Genomic DNA, 19,828 nt, shown 5'->3' with positions numbered 1-19,828 from the left:
AAATATATCATCATATCATCTGCAAAGAGTGATAGTTTTGTTTCTCCTTTGCCTATTCTAATACCTTCAATTTATTTTTCTTCTCTTATTGCTAAATCTAATGTTTCTAGTACCACATTGAACAACAGTGGTGATAATGTATAATCCTTATAAGAAACATCAATTATGAGGAATTCAGAGAAACCTGGGAAAACTGGTGTAAACTGATAGAGAGTGAAATATGTAGAGCCAGGAAATCAAATGAACCCCGAGAGTCATGTAATTGTAATGATTAATTTGGCCCTAGGGATAAAATGAGATGAGAAAACAAATTTTCTTCTTTTCTTTGGGGAAGTGGTGGATTATGGATGTGGAATGCTGCATATGCATTCATATGTTGTCATTGTGTCTATTGATTTTGCTAAACTGTTATCCTTTTTAACTAGCTAAGTTTTCCCAGATAGGTAATGGCCAAAGGAAGTTGAGAGGAATTCAATAAAACTTTTTTTTTCCTGAATGATCATTTGAAAAGACCTTTAAAATATGATTTATCACTTGCTTTTATTTCACTTCTCCCCTAAAGTTCTGCTTTGATGCCTCATCCTTGTGTAGAGGTGATCTTGCCCTCTCAGAAGTTATATAATCAGAATGCAAGCTGGACAGGCTTCAAAGATGGGTTCAGGGACAGGTTGTGCATGTGTTACCTGAGGACCAACCCAACAAGGATCAGAAAGACATTATCACTGTAATGTTGGCCAAAGGCTGACGTATTTTTCAGAGACAACAACAACAGAAGTTGTAATCTGTGTCAAAGGAGGAAGTACCAACACAGGCAAAAATCATGACTCTGGTTCCATCCTTGCCATCTATCTTTCAGACTGATTTTTTATTATTTTCCCTGATGCACTCTACTTTCCACCCAAATTAGCCAGGGCCCACATTGATAAAATAATGAATTTTCTGAAGTTGGAAATATTCCTGAAAGTTCTATAAACCAAATTCTTAGAGGCCTAATAATTTCCATAGCCTCAGAACCCAAATACTTCATGTCATTCATGTTGATTATTCCAATCTCTGAGCTATCCCATTTCTTATCAAAAGAATATGACACTGTAGCTGAATAAATTATGGTATAGTCATGCAATGGAATTATAATGCCATTAAAATTATTAAAAAAAAAAAAAAAAGACAGGACCTGTGTGTGAGGGACTGTCTGATGTTGACTACTGCCAAGTGAGAGTTGTGGCAAGATGGGGTAGGAACAAGATATTAGGAAATAACCGGAGCTCACGCTCCCGAGGCAGGGGTTGTGCTAGGCGGAGTTGTAGTGAACTGGGATGGGAACTGGATACGGAGAAGTAACCGGAGCTCACGCTCCTGAGGCAGTGGGCAGTGCTATGTGGAGCTGTGATAAGCTGGGGAAGGAACAGGATACAAGGAAGTAGCCGGAGCACGTGCTGCTGAGGCAGGGGGCTGTGCCACGTGGGAGAGGGACGGCAGAGAACGAGTTTCTTTGTCTAGTCCCCTTCCCTAGGTGCAACGTTAACCCCAGACGTCTCCTTCCTGACTTCCTGGGTCACGTACTTTCCCTTTGTGTAGCACCCCAGACACCTCCTCCCGGTATCTGGGCCTGACTTCCTGGGTCACGTCCTCTCCCTAGGTACAGCTCTAACCCAGACGCCTCCTTCCTGTATCCAGTCCTAGCCTCCTGCGTCACTTCCTCTCCCTTGGTGCGCTAAACCCAGACATCCCCTTCCGGTATCTGATCCTACAATCAATGACTAGTAGGCGGGCTGAGGAGGAGGGGCTAAGTAGGTACTTAAGGAACAGTAGAGCTCGGAGCTCTCTCTCTTTTGCTCCTGCTCTCTTGCTCTGGCCTTCCTGCTTGGCCTTGCTGTGATGGCCTCTGAATAAAGCTCGAGTGTTGGCACCTCCTGATCAGCTCGTCTCTGTGTTTATCCAGGTGGGCACCGAAGACTGGTAAGTATGACTCTGGCAGCCTGCTCCTTATAGGAGGAGAGTGCACAGCGCGGCTGGCACACCTGTGATTTAAGGAATTTCCAGAGTATTAGCAACTTATCTGCAACTTACAGTGCTAGAGAGTTTTCTGGGGTCCTAAGATGTTAAGAGATATGTTTACATCATACAACTTATATGTGTCAAATACAGGACTTGATCATAGCTCTTTGATACTCCAAGGCCAGTCCTTTATCCACTATTCTGCCCTGCTTCTCTCTTTCAAAAAAGAGAAAGAGATAAATATGAAGCCAACAAGCATTTCTTTTTTTTTAATTAACTTATTTTTAATTATCAACAATCACTTCCATAAGCTTTTGAGTTTAAAATTTTTCTCCCCTTCCCTCCCCACCTCCTTCCCCAAGACAGCACGCAATCTGATATAGGCTATACATATACATTTCTATTAAACAGATTTTCACATTAGTGATGTTGTAAGAATTAGAACTAATAGGAGGAACCACCAGAAAGAAGAAATAAAACACAACAGAAGAAAAAAAATAGCAAATAGTATGCTTCGATCTGCATTAAAACTCCATAGTTCTTTCTTTGGATTCAACAAGCATTTCTTAAGTACTTGCTACATACCTCACCCTGTGCTAAGTACTTGCTAAATCTAAGAAAGACAAATAATCCATATATATGCCATTTTCTGAGATCTGCTTTCTTCACTTCACATTACTCCATACATGTCAACATGGCAGGGATCTATGATTCTGGCAGTGGGGGTATCCCATCCCCAGACACTGGCCACAACTAAGTTATGGTACTATTAGTAGATAGCCTTCAAGTATTTCTGTGGCTCCCAAATTGATCACTTTTTGGCTAACCTGGTGATGAACTTCTTTGAACTTAACTAGGCTAGTTCTTAAGCCATAGATAAACAAATAGTGCATCACTGGTTCAGGTTTATTTATGTCTTTCCAGCTGGAGACTGTTAGCTTGAGAGCTTGTATTCTGTTGCTACAGTCTTTAAGACTCTAGGGTCATCTCCACATCACACTGAGGCACTGGAAAACTGAATGGAAGGAATATAGACACTCCTCTTATATGCAAGGTGCTGAGCAACAGTAGTGGACACAGAGCTTTTCTCTTTTTTTTTCTTTACAAAGTTGATTTGAGGGTGTCCTCTCATATGAGCTAGTTCACAGTTGGAGGGTGGGCAAAATTCCTAGCTAAGACTTTGGCCCCAATTCCACATGTCATTTGGAGGTTGGGTGGCCTTCCTCCAGGGGTTTAAACTGTCTTAATGAGAGGGTTGCGTACATATATTGATTGCTTCTATAAAGATAGGGCCAAGGCTCTTTAAGGTTAGAGGGAATTTGCTTTGGTCCCCAATTTCAATTCCATCGACTTTTCTTAAATATGTACTTTGTGCCAAGCAAATTGGCATAATGAATGGCAAGCTGACCTTATGGATTAGGAAGACCTTTGTTCAAATTCAGCCACTGATAAATACCAGCTGTGTGACTGAGGCAAATTGCTCATCTCTCAATAGCCCCAGGCAACTCTTTTAAAAACTAGTTTATTATTTTTAATGCTAGCATTTTATTAATAAAAGGGTCAGTGACACTCTTGAATGCCAAAGATCCCTCATGGCAGTGGGATCATAGTTTATATGCCCTTGGAAGAGCAGGTGTTACTGAGGATGGCAATCAACTCTTTAAATAGCAAGTATTTTTAAAATTAATTTTTCCTTCTGACTACCCCAACCCCCATTGAGCAAACTTAAGAAACAAACAAACTTGAAAATAAAGTACCCTCAATACATGATCAATAAGTCAATAAGCATTCATTAAGTGCATACCATGTACCAGGCACTGTGCTATCAGGGATACAAAGAAAGGCAAAAGACAGTCCTTGCCCTTGAAGAGATCCTAATCTAATGGAGGAGGGAACATGCAAACAAATGTGTACAAACAAGCTATATACAGGATAAATAGGAAATAATTAACCAAGGGAAAGTCCTAGAATTAAGAAGGATTAGGAAAGTCTTCCTATGGAATATAGAATTTTAGCTGGGACTTGAAGGAAGCCAGAGAAGTTAGGAGGCCGAGATGAGGAGGGAGAGCATTCCAGACATGGGAAGAGCCAGTGAAAATGCTGAGAGCCAAGAGATGGAGTATCTTGTTCAGGGAACAGCAAGGAGGCCAGTATCTCTGGGTGAAGACATGGGATGTAGAGTATAAAGGAGACTGGAAATGTGAGGAGTTATGAAGGGCTTTGAATGCCAAATAGAGAATTTTGTATTTGATCCTGGAGGTGATAGGGAGCCACTGAGGTTTACTGAATGGTGTCAACCATTTATCAAAGGTTTGGTCCAAAGAAACAGAATCAGTTTCCCCCTTAACTGAAGGTTTGTCCAAAGAACAAACAAAACGTGGTTCACCTTACCAAAGGTTTGAACAAGGAACAAACAGAATCAGGCTGTATGTGTGCTATAGTATGCCTATTTATTCTCATTAAGTCAGAAAATCATGCATGCATGGAGTTAGAAAATAATTCTGAACTCAAACGTAAACAAGCTGATGGAGACCTATTTTACACTTAGAGCAATCCCAACTCAGGATGCCTACAAAATTATAGTCTCCATAGTGTCAACCATAATATGAGAAAGGAATTTCTTAATAGGTTGCAAGTACAATAAGATAAGTATCAAAGTATCTGTTGAAATTATAGATCTAGGATGTCTGTGTATCTTTTATCATTAACATATATATGGAGAGAGAGAGAGAGAGAGAGAGAGAGAGAGAGAGAGAGAGAGAGAGCATATAACATGTATTCATAAAATACCAAGATAAGAAAAGTCCCATTATTCAAGATAGTGTCCGGTTCAAGGTGTCTTGCCCTGGACAGTCATAAACAGAAGAATGCTCCTGATCAGCTTCATCTGGCTTTGTAGTTGCTGACACAAGAAGGGGCATTTTGGGTTCACTCAGAGAGCAAAGCAAAGCATGTGTGTTATGCCAGAGCATGCAAGCCATTGTGGTAGGTTAAGCTCAGAGTGGGCCAAAAATGTCTTTCTCCTGATTGGCTAACCCAGGTTTTAGGCCTTTCACAGGTGATGGGGCGCTCAAAATGGTTCATAGTAGCTACATAGCTACATGGCAAAACAAATTCTTACATTAGCTATGTTCTAAAATGCATGTCTCTTTTTAACATTTTATATTCATCAACTCTCTTTTAGGAAGTTAGTGGCATGTTTCATCTTCAACCTTTTGGACTTATGGTTTATCATCGCACTGATCAGAGTTTTAAAGTTTTTCAAAGTTATTTTTCTTTATAATGTTATTACTTTTGTGAATTTTTTTTATTTCTGCTCACTTTACTGTGTGTAAATTCATAAAGGTTTTCCCCATTTCTTCTGTAATTGTTAATTTCATTAATTCTTATGACACAATAATATTCTATTACATTCATATACCACAATTTATTTATCCATTTCCCTTAGTTTCCAATTGTTTCTACTACAAAAAGAGCTGCTAAAAATATTTTTGTACATAGAGATCCTTTTCCTCTTTCTTTGATTTTTTGGGGGGGTATAGGCCTTAGAGTGGTATAGCTGGGTCAAAGTGTATATACAGTTTGGTAACTTTCTGGGCATAGTTACAAATTGCTTTTCAGAATGGCTGGATCCATTCACCACTTCAACAGTGCACCACTCACTAGTGTACCTGTTTTCCCTCAGACTCTCCAGCATTTGCTATTTTCCTCTTTTGTCATCTTTGCCAAGCTAATAGGTGTGAGGTAGAACTTCAAATTGCTTTAATTTGTTTTTCTCTAATTATTGGTGATTTAGAGCATTTTTTAACATGATTGTTGATGGCTTAGATTTCTTCCTTTGAAAATTGCCAGTTCATATTTGACCATTTATCTATTGAGGAAGAGCTCTTAGTCTTATCAGTTTGAAACAGTTTAAAACACAAAGTTTCATAAGATGATTTTTGCCCTCAGATACCTTACAGTCTAGTTGGGCATAAGGATGAAGGAATTATAAGTTATATACACAAATATCTACATCAAAAGGTACTTTTTCAAAGTGACCATAGTACAAAATACTACAGAACTTCAGAGATACTCAGTTTTAACAAAGGTCCATGATGGGTGAGAAGAGGGGCCATTTGAGGTAGAATTTGAAGGACAAATAATTTGATAGGCTAAGCTGGCTGGGGGTGGGGGACAGCATAGTGACGTCCATGTGGAAAGAACTGCATGAGCAAGGTGACGTGGGGAGGAGACCTCACATCTTGTTCCAGGAACAATTCTAGGTCAGACCAGTTTGGGTGCAGTGGAAAGTGTGTGAAAGGGAGAAGTGAGAGAGAGGCTAAAAAAAGTAAGTTGAAAGGAAGAGACAGTTCAATAAACATATAGCGTGAATCCGCCTCTACCACAATCTTTTACTCTAGGATTCCCCCAGCTTTTACCATCACAAGATGAGCTGGCCCACCTTGGGAAAATAAATGATTGGCAGATTGACAAAGATGACAAAAAAAAAGAAAGAAAGAAAACAATAGGGAGGAAGGGAAACAGGCACACTAATACATTGTTAGTGGAGCTGTGAATTGCTCTAGCCATTCTGGAAAGCACTTTGGAACTATATTCCCAAAGTCACTAAACAGTGACCCTTTGACCCAACTATTAGGCCTATACCCCAAAGAGATCAAAGAATGAAGCTAAGGACTCCAATGTACAAAAATGTTTATAGAAGCTCTTTCTATAGAAGAAAAGACTTAGAAACTAAGAGAATGATATCTGTTGGGGAATGGCTAATCAAGTTGTACTATATGAATATAATGAAATTTCATCATAAGAAATGGTGAAAGGATGGTTTCAAAGAAAACTGGGAGAACTGATGCGGAGTAAAGTGAGCAGAAGCTGAAGAGCAATTTACATAAATAGCAATATCATAATGAAAAACAACTCTGAAAGAATTAAGAACTCTTATTAATGCAATAACCAACTGTGATTCCAGAGGAATGGCAATAAAGCTTGCTACCCACCTCTTGACAAAGAGGTGATAGACTCAAGATGAAGAATGAAACACATTTTTGGTGTAGCCAGTGTGGGAATTTGTTTTGTTTGAGTATATATGTTTGTTACAAGAACTATGTTTTCCTTATCTTTCTTTTTTTTCCCCCTAATGGGAGTAAGGAGAGGGCAAGAGGAGGAGATAGGGTAGAAACAAAAAGGTTATTAAGGCATTTTTTTTTTAATAGAGAGAAAAGGACAGCAGGAAGGCCAGAAAGGTCAGACAAGCAGGAAAACTTTGAAAGCTACATGTTGATTTTACTATATACTTAACAAGAAAAGGATAATAGAGATCTGTAGTTTCATGTACAATCTTCTATTCTACTCTCTATATGCAAATACCAATTCTATTTGGTTTTTAAGAATAAAAATGAAAGTGTTGGTTCTGAATTTTCATCCCCACCCTTCAGGAAGGCAAGAAAAACAAAACCCATTATAAATATGCAAAAAAGTCATGCAAAACAAATTCTAGCATAAACAACGTTCAAATTTTTTTTTCCATTTGAAAATGAAAGATGAAACATTAAAAAAAAGAAGAAAAGAATTGGTTGGTCTTTGCTTTATTCAGCCTGTTATCTTCTGCACCTTGCTATGACCCAAGCCCTGATGCCAAGGAGTTTACAATTTAAAGGAGGGAAAGACAAGTCTACAAAAAACTAAGCTACTAGTCAGAGTAAATTAAATACAAATATGAAGTACAGGCAAAGTGCTGGGAAGGATCTGAGGGAAAGAAGGTCAATGAAGGCATCATGGAGGAGGTAGCACTTGTTGGCTATTGAAGAAAGGGTGGAATCTCAATAAATAGGGGTCTAGGGAGAATACATTGCAAACAATCACTCTGCTAGAAAGGGTTAGAGCCAGCACTTGAACTAAGTTCATCTGATTCCTAGTCATGTCTAATTGGGTGGAGGTTGGGAGGGTGGAGAGGAGAGGAGGAGATCCTTGAGTCCCAGAATTGTGAGTTCATATGCAAATACACTAGGATGTAAGATTTCATCAGCTTGGGACGACAGATAAAGCATGATAGGTTAAGTAATTTGCTTAGGGTTACATTGCTAGTGTCAGAAGTGGGATTTGAATCCAGGTCTTTCTGTATCCAAACCCTGCACTTTTATGGGGTATACCAGACTGCTAGAGTTTATATGCCCGGGGAATAATAATATATTCCTATAGCTCTGTAAGGTTTATAAAATACTTCATGAATTGCTCTAGACGTTCTGGAAAGCAATTTGAAACTATGCCTCTGAAGTCACTAAACTATGTGTACTCTTTGACCCAACTACTGGGCTTATACCCTAAAGAGATCAAAGAATGATGAAAGGGACTCATATGTACATGTTTATAGAAGCTTATTTCATAGTAGAAAAGATCTGATATCACTAAAATCACCCCATTTTACAGACAGAGGTTAAGCAGATTCACTATGATCACACAGATGGCTATTTTCTGAGTTGGGATTTGATGTCTCCTGCTCATGACCTCCCCTAAAATCTGGGGTTCTTTCCACTTAACTATGTTTATGCTTTATTCCACAGACACCAGAGAACCAGATTTTTTTTTTAATGGATAATACTAGAATTTGTTTTGCATGAATATACATATTTGTAATTTTTTCTTGCCTTTCTTGAAGGGGTGGGAGGAGAGAATCCAGAACTGAAAATAAAACTGAATAAAAGAAAATAAATTCCTGGACAGCCCTGGCACAAAAGATAAAGGGTTTTGGTTGTATGGAGAAGTGCTTTCCAGTTTTTTCCCACAGTGCCCTTTTCTATTGTTCCCTCTTTTTTTCCCTATCAGTATCATCCTACCTGAGGTCTTTTGTACCTCACCTGGTCTACTGTAATAGCCTTACTGTTCTCCTTGTCCCCAGCTTCTTTCCTCTCCAATCCACCTTTTACATGCTGCCAGATTCAACTTCTTCATGCACTATTCTGATCATGTTGCCTTATAGTGGGGACTCCATCCCTGGAGATCTTCATGTTGGTGCTGGGTGATCTCTGGTCAGGAATGCTGCAAGAAGACATTCTTGCTAAGGTAAAGCTCTGACCAAAATTAGATACTCTTTGAAGTCCATTCCAACTCTGAGATTCCATTATCTTATTTGATGAGATGATGAGGCAGTGTGTTCTAGGCATGGGATATGATCTGCATAAATGCACAGAAACAGGAGAGCACAGAATCGGTACGTTATTTTGGCAGTAATGTGATGGGTATATTGGAGAAGGAGAAGCAAGGAGACCAACCAGAAAGTTATTGCAATGGCCCAGTCAAGAGGCAATGAAGGTCTGAACTAGGGAGGTGGCAGTGGGGGGTGGAACAAAGAAAGCAAATGGAAGAGATAATGTGTAGGTAGGACTTGGTAACTGATGAGATGAGGATGATGGTGAAGAGGAGTCAAAAATGATTCTGAAGACATGAGAATAGGTGAAGGAGAATGATAAAAGAAAAAGCTAGACAGGGAGGCTTGAAGCAATTCAACAAGCATTTATGAAAATGTGCCAGATACCGTGTTAGCTTCTTGGGATACAAATACAAAAAAATGAGACAGTTCTTCCTCACAAAGAATTTATATTCTCTTGGGGCCAAGGGGATAACATGCACACAGATAAATACAAAATATATAGAATGTAACTTTTTGTGGGAAGAGGAAAGTACTAAAAATTATCCAGGATCAGGAAGTACCTTCTAAAGCCATACCTGAGCTGAACCTTGAAAGGAGTTAGGGATTCTAAGGGGTGGAAAGAAGTGAGGGAAGAAGCAAGGGGGACAGACTGTGCAAAGGTGCAGAGATAGAAGACTGAATGTTAGGTATGAAGACAAGGAGTAAAATAAATCTGGAGAGACTGGAGTCAGAGTCATCGTTTTTGTCTATTCCCTTCACTGATGCAGATCACAATTCCTGTACATCTTGATGAACTGTCTTTTGAGTTGCCATTCCTGAATGTTTCATCAGCCTTCAGTCAACACTCCAGTGATAAAACTTTCTGATCTTTACTGGATTACTCAGATTACAGATGTCCAGCCTGTTCTGAAACTCGTATGTGAAGCTTTTCCAGCTTGTTAGGACCTATCAGACCCTGTATGTGGTTTTTTTTTTGTCTAGGCAATGGGGTTAAGTGACTTGCCCAGGGTCACACAGCTAGTAAGTATTATGTGTCTGAGGCCATATTTGAACTCAGGTCCTCCAGAATCCAGGGCCAGTGCTCTATCCACTGTCTGTACATGGTCTTTAAGAGCCCAGGGACATCTCTGCACCATGATGAGGCATCAAAGTAGGCTTAGTGCAGTGAAATAAATGTAAGAGAGAAACTATATTTTAAAAATGGTTTCAAATAGCAAGCAGGTAGAAATATGGGACCATATTGTGAGGAGTGATTAGGTATGGTTACATATTTAGGAGTCTTCTACATAGAGATCATAGTATAATATATGAATTGTTACAGTAAAAATCTGATCAAGAGAAACAGAGGCACAAAGTTCTGAGTGTGATCAATTTATTATCAAAGCTAGCAATTGCCAATTTGTTCAATTGCTTTTTCAGTTGTGTCCAACTGTTCGTGACCCCACATACTGTTTTCTTGGCAAAGATACTGAAGTGGTTTGCCATTTCCTTCTCCAGATCATTTTACATATGAGGAAACTGAGGCAAACAGGGTTAAGGGACTTGCCCAGGGTCACGCAGCTACTAAGTGTTTTAGGCCAGGTTTGAACTCTGGAAGATGACTCTTCCTGACGTCAGGCCCAGCACTCTACCCACAGCACCAGCTAAATGCCTCTCTCAATTACCAATAAATAAGGTCAATAGCTTAGTAGCCAGTAGCCAAAGACACAACTGATAGTCAGAGCAGCTTTTTATATGGTTGGTTACATAAAATCCAGTGATGCAAATAAACTAAGATTGTAACTGGTCTATAACAAAGGTGAAGGGTAGGCTTTACATTTTGCTTAATCATGCTTACTTGCAAAAAATGGATCTTCAGAATCCATGGCAATGGAGAAAACACATAGTCAACATTCTCTGGAAAAGTCCCATGTCAGATAGCACCCACAGTCACCCAGAGAAACATTTTAGGACCAGGTTGACTTATTTTCCTTAGCTCCCTCCTCCCTTCTGGGCGAGGCAGGACTAGGCTGTAGCTCTGAAAACTAGCGGACTTAAATTCTTACAAACTCTACTACTAAGGCCTATACCATTCAATCTAAATCTGATCCATACACACTGATTCCAGTGATTAACTGCAACTCTTAATCATTAATCAATCAATAAATTTCATAGAATGAGACTGCCAAAAGAGTTAGAAAAGAGAGGGCTCAGGATAGAATCTGGGGGTCATTCACATTTAAGGCGCCAGGCAGGGCAATGAAAAACATGGAGTCAGATATTTTGAAGAACGTTGACAACAAAAGGGTCAGATGATATAGATGTTGTGAAGGTTATATAGTACCTGTCAACCCAGTGGATGTGAGGGAGAGGAAAGAATTAAAGATGATTCCAAAGTTTAGATCCTAGATGATGGAGAAGATCATGTTGACACCAACAGAAATAAGGAAATTGGGAGAAAGATGATTATTTAGATAGCCAAAGACTTAAAATGTGTTAGGGGTTGGAGTGAAACAAGTCTCATAGGAGTTGGTTCAGGTCCAAGGATATGAAGAAGGCTCCTAAATAGTATATATAAAAAACATGCCAGCTTTCAGAATATTTAGTTGCAAACATGTTATATAAAGAATGCATGGGAAATGAAAGATGGAAGGAATGAGCTTCCTCCAGATATACAGAACCAGTGGAAATCAGATCAATGACCAGAAGATGAACGTTACTGATCTGCAAATAAAATAGGACTGTTACCAAGACAATGCAGGAAATATCCTCCCACTCACACAGTTGGGTTTTATAGATATAACTGAAGCAGGGCTATTCAGCTTGTTCAGCCTTAAAATGAGAAGGCTAGACTTTACTTGATGACTTTTAAGGTTCTTTCCAGCTCTAAATCTATGGCCCTACAAGTAAAGAATAAAAATATAGTACTTACTAGGTGCCAGGCACTGTGCTAAGTGAGTGCTTTACAATTATCACCTGGTGAGACAGGTGCTACTATTATCCACATTTTACAGATGATGAAGTTAAGGTGAGCAGAGATTAAATTACTTGTTCAGGTTTACACAGCTAGTTAAGTGTATAAGGCTAGATTTGAACTCCAGTTTTCCTGACTTCCAGGCCCAGCAATCTATGCCACCTAGCTGCTCAAAAAACACTATATCCAGCACAGATGATTGACATCTGGAGAGTGACAGGGAGAGGAGTGATACAGGAGATACAAAAAATAGAGTGTGGTTTATTGAATGAGAGCCTATGCCCATCCTGAGTCAAAAGTTGACTGTGGCTATATATTAAAACCAAGAGCATCCCCCAAGCTTAAACTAGAGGCTCTGTAACTATTTAGATAATTCCAGGTTTCCTAATGTTACTCCATGACCCAGGTTACCATATCTAAAGGAAAGGGTCCAGGAGCTACAATCTCTTTTGGTACATGAGTCTGAGATGCTAGGACATCCAGGAGCGTAGCAGGAAGGGGGTAATTTGGAGTTAGTGACGAGGACTAAGCTGGACACATAAGGCTTGGGAGTCAACTGCACAGCGATAAAGCCACGAAAACTGAAGAAATCCCCAAAGGTATTAAGTGTTTGGGCAGAAAAATGAGCCCTGGGCACCCTCGAGCAGCTCCGACTGGGGATGCAGCAGAAAACAACTCGAGGGGGTGTCAAGGAAGCCAAGCGAAGGAGGCGATAATTCTCAGCAGAACTTCAAGTGGGAAGAGGACTGAGACAAAGCCATGGTTTGTGACATTTCCGATGTCTTGGGTGACCTGGGGGGGGGTGGCAGAGCAATGAGTGGATCAAGGGCTGCGGGAGGGGACCGGGGATGGGCTCCGAGGAGAGTAGGGGGCAGGTGATAAGGGCAGCACGTAGGGACGAGGTGGAGGAGATGGAGCCCTCTGCCTCAGGAGCCGATGTGGGAAGCGGAACAGACACCCGGACTTTCTTCAACACTCTCCCCCTCGGAGGCGGGCGACTCCCACCCTGCCCTGCCCCGCCGGCGTCTCCATCCAGCCCCACTTCCGTCCGGCTCTTTCTCCCCTTCCGGCTCCGGCCTCGCGCCCGTCCAAGAACTTCCAGTTCCGCCCAAGACAGGGAACTTTCGAAGACAGGAGGCCGTGGGAGAATTGAACCGGGCGCAAGTAGCTGGGAAGAGAGCCTGAAGCCAGAACGTCGGCGCCTTCGCTCATCCATCCTTCTCGCTCATCCATCCTTCTCGCTCTTCCAGTGGCGATTCCCGCTGAATTGCCTTGTTTACGGAAAAAAGAAGGCGGAAACTCCATGTACAACCGCCCAATCAGAGTAAGTTCGGAGTAAGTGACAAGGAGGGGGCAGGAATGCGTCACTTCCGGATCCAACTTCGGTGTGAGCCGGCAATGGGCCGGAAGTGGCTTTCGCGCTTCCGCTTGGAGGCCGCGAGGCCCAGTTGCGGGCTTGGTCTTAAAGATGAGGGCCTCAGCTCCTGCGCCGGGGGAGGGAACGTGGGAATGGAGGTGGGGAGCGAGAGAATGCCTCTGTTTTCTAGCTCTTCCCTGCCTCTGGAAAGAGCACTGGGTTTGCAGACAGACTCCTGCTTCAGTCACTTACTCGTGGCCTTAGGTGAAACCCTTACCCTCCCTTGGCCTCAATTTCCCAATTTGTAAAACACGGTAATCAGATTAGGTGCCCTCCAATCCCCCTTTAAACTCCGCATCTTATGATCCCTGTGTATTCGAGTGACCTGGAGCAAGATTGCTGTACCCTCTGGGCTTGTGTTTGCCCACCGTTGAAACACTGAAGAGAAAATCCGAGAGGTGGAGTTGTAGTGTCTTGTGTGAGGAGCCGCAAGCATTACCTTAGGACTGTTGTTTATTTTATTCTAGGTCTCAGTTTCCTCTTGTAAAATAAGACCTCTGAGGTTCCTCTTAGTTGCTCCCAGCCAAAGCTCCCCAGCCCTTAGCACATAATCAGTGTTTATTGAATGAATCACGGAATGAAGTTTGCTGAAAAGTGATCCTGAAACCAAGGTTTAGTCATCTATTGTCTGTGAGACCCTGGGCAAGTCGCTTTTCCCTCTGTAGCCTCAGTTTCCTTATTTGTAAAATGGAAATTATGACCAAGGTGTCACCTGTTTACAAGCTGGTTGGGACGAAAGCTCTTGGTAAAATGTAAAAGGGCTATGGAAATGTGAACTGTTGCTGTTATGAGTTGGGATTGAAAAATGCTATGGATAAGATTACAGATCCATTGAATACATGAGAAGGGGTGATTCATTAAACATTTATTGAGCATAGCAGGCATAATCAATGCCCAAGGGAAGCTTAGAGCAGGGAATCTTAAGTGTTTTGGTTTTTATTATGGAACTATTTGGCGATCTCGTGAAGTCTATAACCACTTCTCAATATTTTTAAATGGGTAAAATAAAATGTGTAGGACTACAGAGAAAGTTAATTACGTTGAAATACAGTTATCAAATACTTTTTAAAAAATTCACAGAGCTCAGGTTAAGTACCCATGGTTTAAAAGCAGCACATCACTGCAGTGGAGAGTCCTGAATTTGGATTCAAGAGACGTGGGTTTATTTCTAGTTTTAACCCTTATTAGCTGTGTGACCATCAAAAGTCACTTCACCTTTCTGTGCCTCAGTTTCTTCCTCAGTAAAATGGAAATAATAACATTTGCACTTTCACCTCTCAAGGATATTGGAACCTTGTAAACCTTATGAAAATGTGAGCATTTTAGAAATTGGCTATTATTTCTTAAGGATTGGGGCTTTTTTTAAGGATGGGTTTTTTTTATCTCCTCTCCAGCAAAAGATTTGAATACCCCTTTCCAGAGGCAGGGATAGTCCCAGAATGTAAAATATGATTAAGGTATATTTTCCTCCAAATGTCAATTATAGGTGACACATCCGCTGCTAGAGATGACTTGTCAGGCTCCATGGCAAAGAAGTAGCACATGAGAAAACATAGCAACAGGGGCAGCTAGGTGGCACAGTGGATAGAGCACCGGCCTTGGATTCAGGAGGACCTGAGTTCAAATTCAGCCTCAGACACATAATACTTATTAGGTCTGTGATCCTGGGCAAGTCACTTAACCCCATTGCCTAACCAAAAAAAAAAAGAAAAAAAAACCATCAAGCAAAAAACAAAACAAAAAAAAGCTCTCATGAACAAAGAACCCCAAGTCTAGTGACTAGGAACCCAGGTTGCTTCTCCATTCTAGGATAATTACTGGAAAAAACACAACAAAGCTTTATTGTTTGGGGGAGGTAGGTTGTGGTTGTATTCTAAGATTTCTACATCAAAGTAAGAGATACTTTATACCATATGATTTCTTTGAAAATGAAATTTGATCCATAATATAAAGTCTATGGCACATTATCTCAGTAGGGATGCTTTTCCATCTTAGTTTGTAGCTAATTTGTAAGTTAATTATTTTATGGCAATGTGCAATGAAATACCCACCATCATTTCCTCTCCCGCCTTTCATTCCAGCCCTTACTGCTGATGTGGTTTGGAATTGCTGGGAACCTCAAAGGGGTACAGGGCGATGTCCACCTGGAATGAATTCATGCACTCAGACCTTCTTCCAGTCAAATGACAAGGTTTATTATAACCCTAATAATAGTGGGCAAGATTCTTAGGGGATCTGCAACTTAAGAGGGGTGAGACTGATGCTTATATACAAAAAAGGACAGTGAAAGGATCTGGATGGTAAGTAGTCTGAGGTGGGCCAGGTGCAATAGTGAAAGGAATGTTATATAGTCTGGGGTGGGCTAAGAGCTACAGTGAAAGGATTGTCAAGTAAGCTAATTAAGCCATCTAAGTGGGCTGAGGTGGGCCAGATGCCTTGGGCTGAGACTCCAATGATCTGGGCTACTGAAATGTATGGGAAAATTCAGGGACTGGGTTGCTTTCAAAGACATGGTCTTTTTCCTTTCAGGGGCCCAGGTCCCATCACCTCTTCACTGCCACTGGCCCTCTCTGCGAAAATAGCTAGTTGGTCTTTCCTCAGTGAGTTCAGCCTCTTCTTCAGTCCTTGAGCTTTTGTCTTGGCTCCTGGTTCCTTTTCATTGTTACCTAGGGCTTATTGTCACATTTGGTAGGGAATGCAAATGGTTAGCACCAAGGACCTGAGAAATCATTCAATTCAATCCCCTTATTTTGCAGGGGAGAAAAGAGTTTATAACTTGCCTAAGGTCATATAACAAGTCATTGGCAGAGCCAGAACTAATAATAAATGTACCTGATAGGGCTTTAAGGTTTGCAAAGAGCCTTCCCTACAGTATTTCATTTGAATTTCACTGCAAACTTTAAGGTAGGTGTTATAAGGAAATTGAGACTCAAAAAGGTCAAGTCTTGTCCAGGGTCATCCAACCAGGCAGCACAGCACAATGGAAAAAACACTCGATTTGAAGTCATGGGATCTGGGTTTGAACCTGCCACTCACTCACTCACTACCTGTGTGACCTTAAGCAAGTCACTAACCTTTGTGCTTCAGTTTCATCCCTAAAGTGAAGGGGGATAATCCCTAAATCTCTTCTAGCTCTAAATCTGTAAACCTATATGACCCTATAATTCTTTGAACCTAAGTGTTTGAATCAGAATTCAAAAAAACAGGTTTTTCTGACTCCAAGTCAAATACTCTACCACCCAGGCCTTTTGATTGCCAGATTAGGGGTCTTTCCTCTGAACCACACTTGGAAGTGAATGGATGTTGTTGATTGCTCTTCCCCCAGCCCATGATTTTAGGCACTCTGGTAGTAGTGGTGGGATAGAGAGATTCTTTCTGTCTCAGTGGATCTGATCCTTGGAGGCTACATCAGATTTCAAGAGTGTTGGGGTGGAATACCTGAGGACTGACCTTGGGTCAGAGTCCTCAGCCTGCCGTAAATAGAAATTGATCTCTTAAACCCAGTGGATTGTGATTCTTACATATCAGAATGAGGATGATAGATGCCGCCCTGATCATCCTCTGCACTTCAGGCTTTGTCTTTTCCTAGGCTCAACAATGATTTACAGCAGAGTGGAACTTGGGGCATTCAGACAGCCAAGTGGGGTCTCTTGATAGAGAAGAGTGGTGGAGAGACAGGACTAAATGCTTATGAGGAGGTGTGGTTGGCACTGGGATAGGGATGTAGACATCTGGGGATGGGGCACTGGGTTCAGGGGGTGTTGTTGAGGCGGTGTTCCCTTTGTGAATGATTAACTTTTGCTAAGGATGACCTTGCTGGAGAGTTTGAGTAACAGGACCTCTGGACTCTGAGACAGAACCATTTGGGAACCCAGAAGAACAGAGGGAGTAAGAAAATGGGCCAGGGCTGTGCCTCTGCTATACCTGGGGTGGTGGGGGCTTCTGGTGAAGAGAGGTTGGGCCCTTAGGGTGTGGGGATTTCAAAGGGGGAATAGGGGGTTGGGAAGCAGCCTGAAACAGTAGGACACAGAGAACGATGAAACAATGGATGGGAGTGGGAAGTGTTTTGATCAGAGGTTAGGAATGAGGGCCAGCAGTTCTAGAACTGAGGAAAGCCTTTCAGAGCTTTTTAAGTTGTCCATTACCATAGCAACCCCTGTGAAGCTAGAGCTCTTGGAGATCATAGAATCATAGGGTTTCAGAGTAGGGAGGGACCTGGGAGACCATCTGGTTCCTGAAGTTGAAGAGAAGGAAATGAAAACCAAGAGAGTTTAAGTGACTTGTACAAAGTCACACACATAGTAAGTGATAGAGCCATGAACCTAGGTCTTTTGGTTCTAAATCTCACGTTAGTTCCACTATTTTACATCGCCTACCATGGTCTCTGGAGGTTAGATGGAGGTCAGTCCCACGAAAGACACACAGAATTCATTTGTTTCTGACGTTTTTTCTTACAGATGATCATGGATGCCAGGCCCTGCTAAGAGTGGGCTAGACATGGCTGCCACACTGCGAATCCTCCCTGGCTTTGCGCGCGCTCGCCCCACTGCAGTACTTTGGGGGAGTCCAGCTTCCTGGTCTACTAGCAACGTGGCTCTGGTAGAGCATGCTTGGAAAATGTTTGAGGGTGCAGTGGGGGTCGTGATGCCAGGCCCCATGTTACACCGGGTCCTGGCACTGGACACAGAGACTGGACAGCTGAAGGTTCGGGACAGAAACTTCCAGCTCCACCACAATCTTTACCTGGTAGGCTTTGGCAAAGCTGTGCTGGGCATGGCGGCAGTGACAGAGGAGCTACTGAGTGAACACCTGGTTCAGGGTGTGATCAGCGTGCCCAAGGGTATCCAAGAAGCTATGGAACATACTGACATGAAGTAAGGGGGGGGCAAAATGGGGGGCAGGGGAGAGAGAGAAACTGCTACAGAGGACACTCTAGGTGCTATGATTAGGGTCCTTTCCCCATCTTCCACCTCACAGGCTTCTTCGGATCCTGATAGAACAGATTCTTTCTGCCTATCTACGTAGGATGAATAAAATACTTTGGGTCATGTGCTAGGCTTGGTCTTGAGACTTGGCAGGTTGATTCCTTTTCTTCCATCAGCTGAGCTTGCCTAGTTCAGGCCTATTTGAGAAAGAGAATATCTCTGTAATCAAGCAGGGGACACCTCAGATGGCCCCATGTCAGGTAGGAAGTTTGGAAATTTTGGGACTTAACTAGAAGAGTCATCCCCTCTCTCCCCATTCCAAATCTTCCCTATAGCCCGGAAATGAGGGTAGGAAAATGTCAGGAACACAAGCCTCCTCTGTCTTGGACCCACTACTCCCCCTTTGCAGGGAGATGCTGCTGAAGCCAAACAGCTGTATCCAAGTGTTTGAGGGAGCAAAGGACAACTTGCCTGATGGGAATGCCCAGCAGGCTGCACTGGCCATCCGGGACTTAGCAGAGAAGCTGACAGCTGATGACCTGCTGTTGGTCCTTATCTCAGGTGAGTTCCCTTCCTCCCAAGGTAGGGGAGGGGAGGTGTAGGTGGGAGCTTGAACGATACCCAACCCTTTGCCTCCCTTTTCTGCTGCCTCCTTTCTTTTCCTAGGATTCTTACTCTCCTTTTTTCCTTTGTGTTTTCCTTCCTCATATGGTGACTGACTTTCTTTTCCAAGGTTCCTTCCCCTGCCTGTCCCAGGCCCCTTCTATCCCTTCTGTAGATCTTGAAGAACAGGAGAAATCTCTTATTTTGAGACATGGGAATAGCTATTTTTCCTAGAGGCAGAAAGATGGATCACATAACCTTATCAGGACCCCAGACTGAGGAGCCTGATCTGCTCCTGATAACATACTGTCTAGCCTTCCTAACATCTCCATATGAGGGCACCTCTAGTCTCTATTCAGTATTTCTGCCCTGTCTTAACCTGGCTCCCATTACCCAATTGTGCCCTGCTTCCAAGGCCCAGAAATGGAGGCCAAGGCTCCCTTGACAATCCAAAAGGCATTTCATTTCATTATTACTCTCTTCTAGACTAGCCAACAGAATTTTGCTGAACAGCTTGCAAGGGCACTGAAATAGGGACCCTAACAGTTTTTTCTTTTTTTTAACTTAATAGTATTTTATTTTTTCTCCAATTACATGTAAAAATAGTTTTCCCTACAAGGAAAATTGAAGAAAAAGGGGATAAGAAAAGGGAGGGGGGAGATAGAAGGGAGGGCAGATTAGGGGAAGGGGTATTCAGAATGCATGCCATCTTGGGGTGGGGGGAGGGATGAGATGGGGAGAAAATTTGGAACTGAAAATCTTATGGAAGTGAATGTTGAAAATTA

General features: G+C 42.0%; 1 protein-coding gene across 4 annotated transcripts in view; it reads left to right on the top strand.

Moving 5' to 3' along the window:
• The first annotated feature begins 13,172 nt into the window (after positions 1-13,172).
• GLYCTK (glycerate kinase) overlaps positions 13,173-19,828 on the top strand; it is a 9,257-nt gene continuing 2,601 nt past the window's right edge. Inside the window, exons 1-3 of one of the 4 annotated variants that reach the window (XM_027837291.1) lie at positions 13,173-13,422; positions 17,973-18,389; positions 18,850-19,001. In XM_027837291.1, coding sequence (XP_027693092.1) covers positions 17,983-18,389; positions 18,850-19,001 — 559 coding nt within the window. In that variant the 5' untranslated portion in view covers positions 13,173-13,422; positions 17,973-17,982. Of the gene's footprint in view, positions 13,423-17,323; positions 17,404-17,451; positions 17,471-17,525; positions 17,817-17,972; positions 18,390-18,849; positions 19,002-19,828 lie in introns of those variants that run through there. The other 3 variants (XM_027837292.1, XM_027837294.1, XM_027837293.1) reach the window with 3 other exon arrangements.

Source organism: Vombatus ursinus, unplaced genomic scaffold (genome assembly GCF_900497805.2).
Source record: "Vombatus ursinus unplaced genomic scaffold, bare-nosed wombat genome assembly UNPS02014820.1, whole genome shotgun sequence".
Lineage (NCBI taxonomy): Eukaryota > Metazoa > Chordata > Mammalia > Diprotodontia > Vombatidae > Vombatus > Vombatus ursinus.
This window is presented reverse-complemented; position numbering and strand designations above follow the sequence as displayed.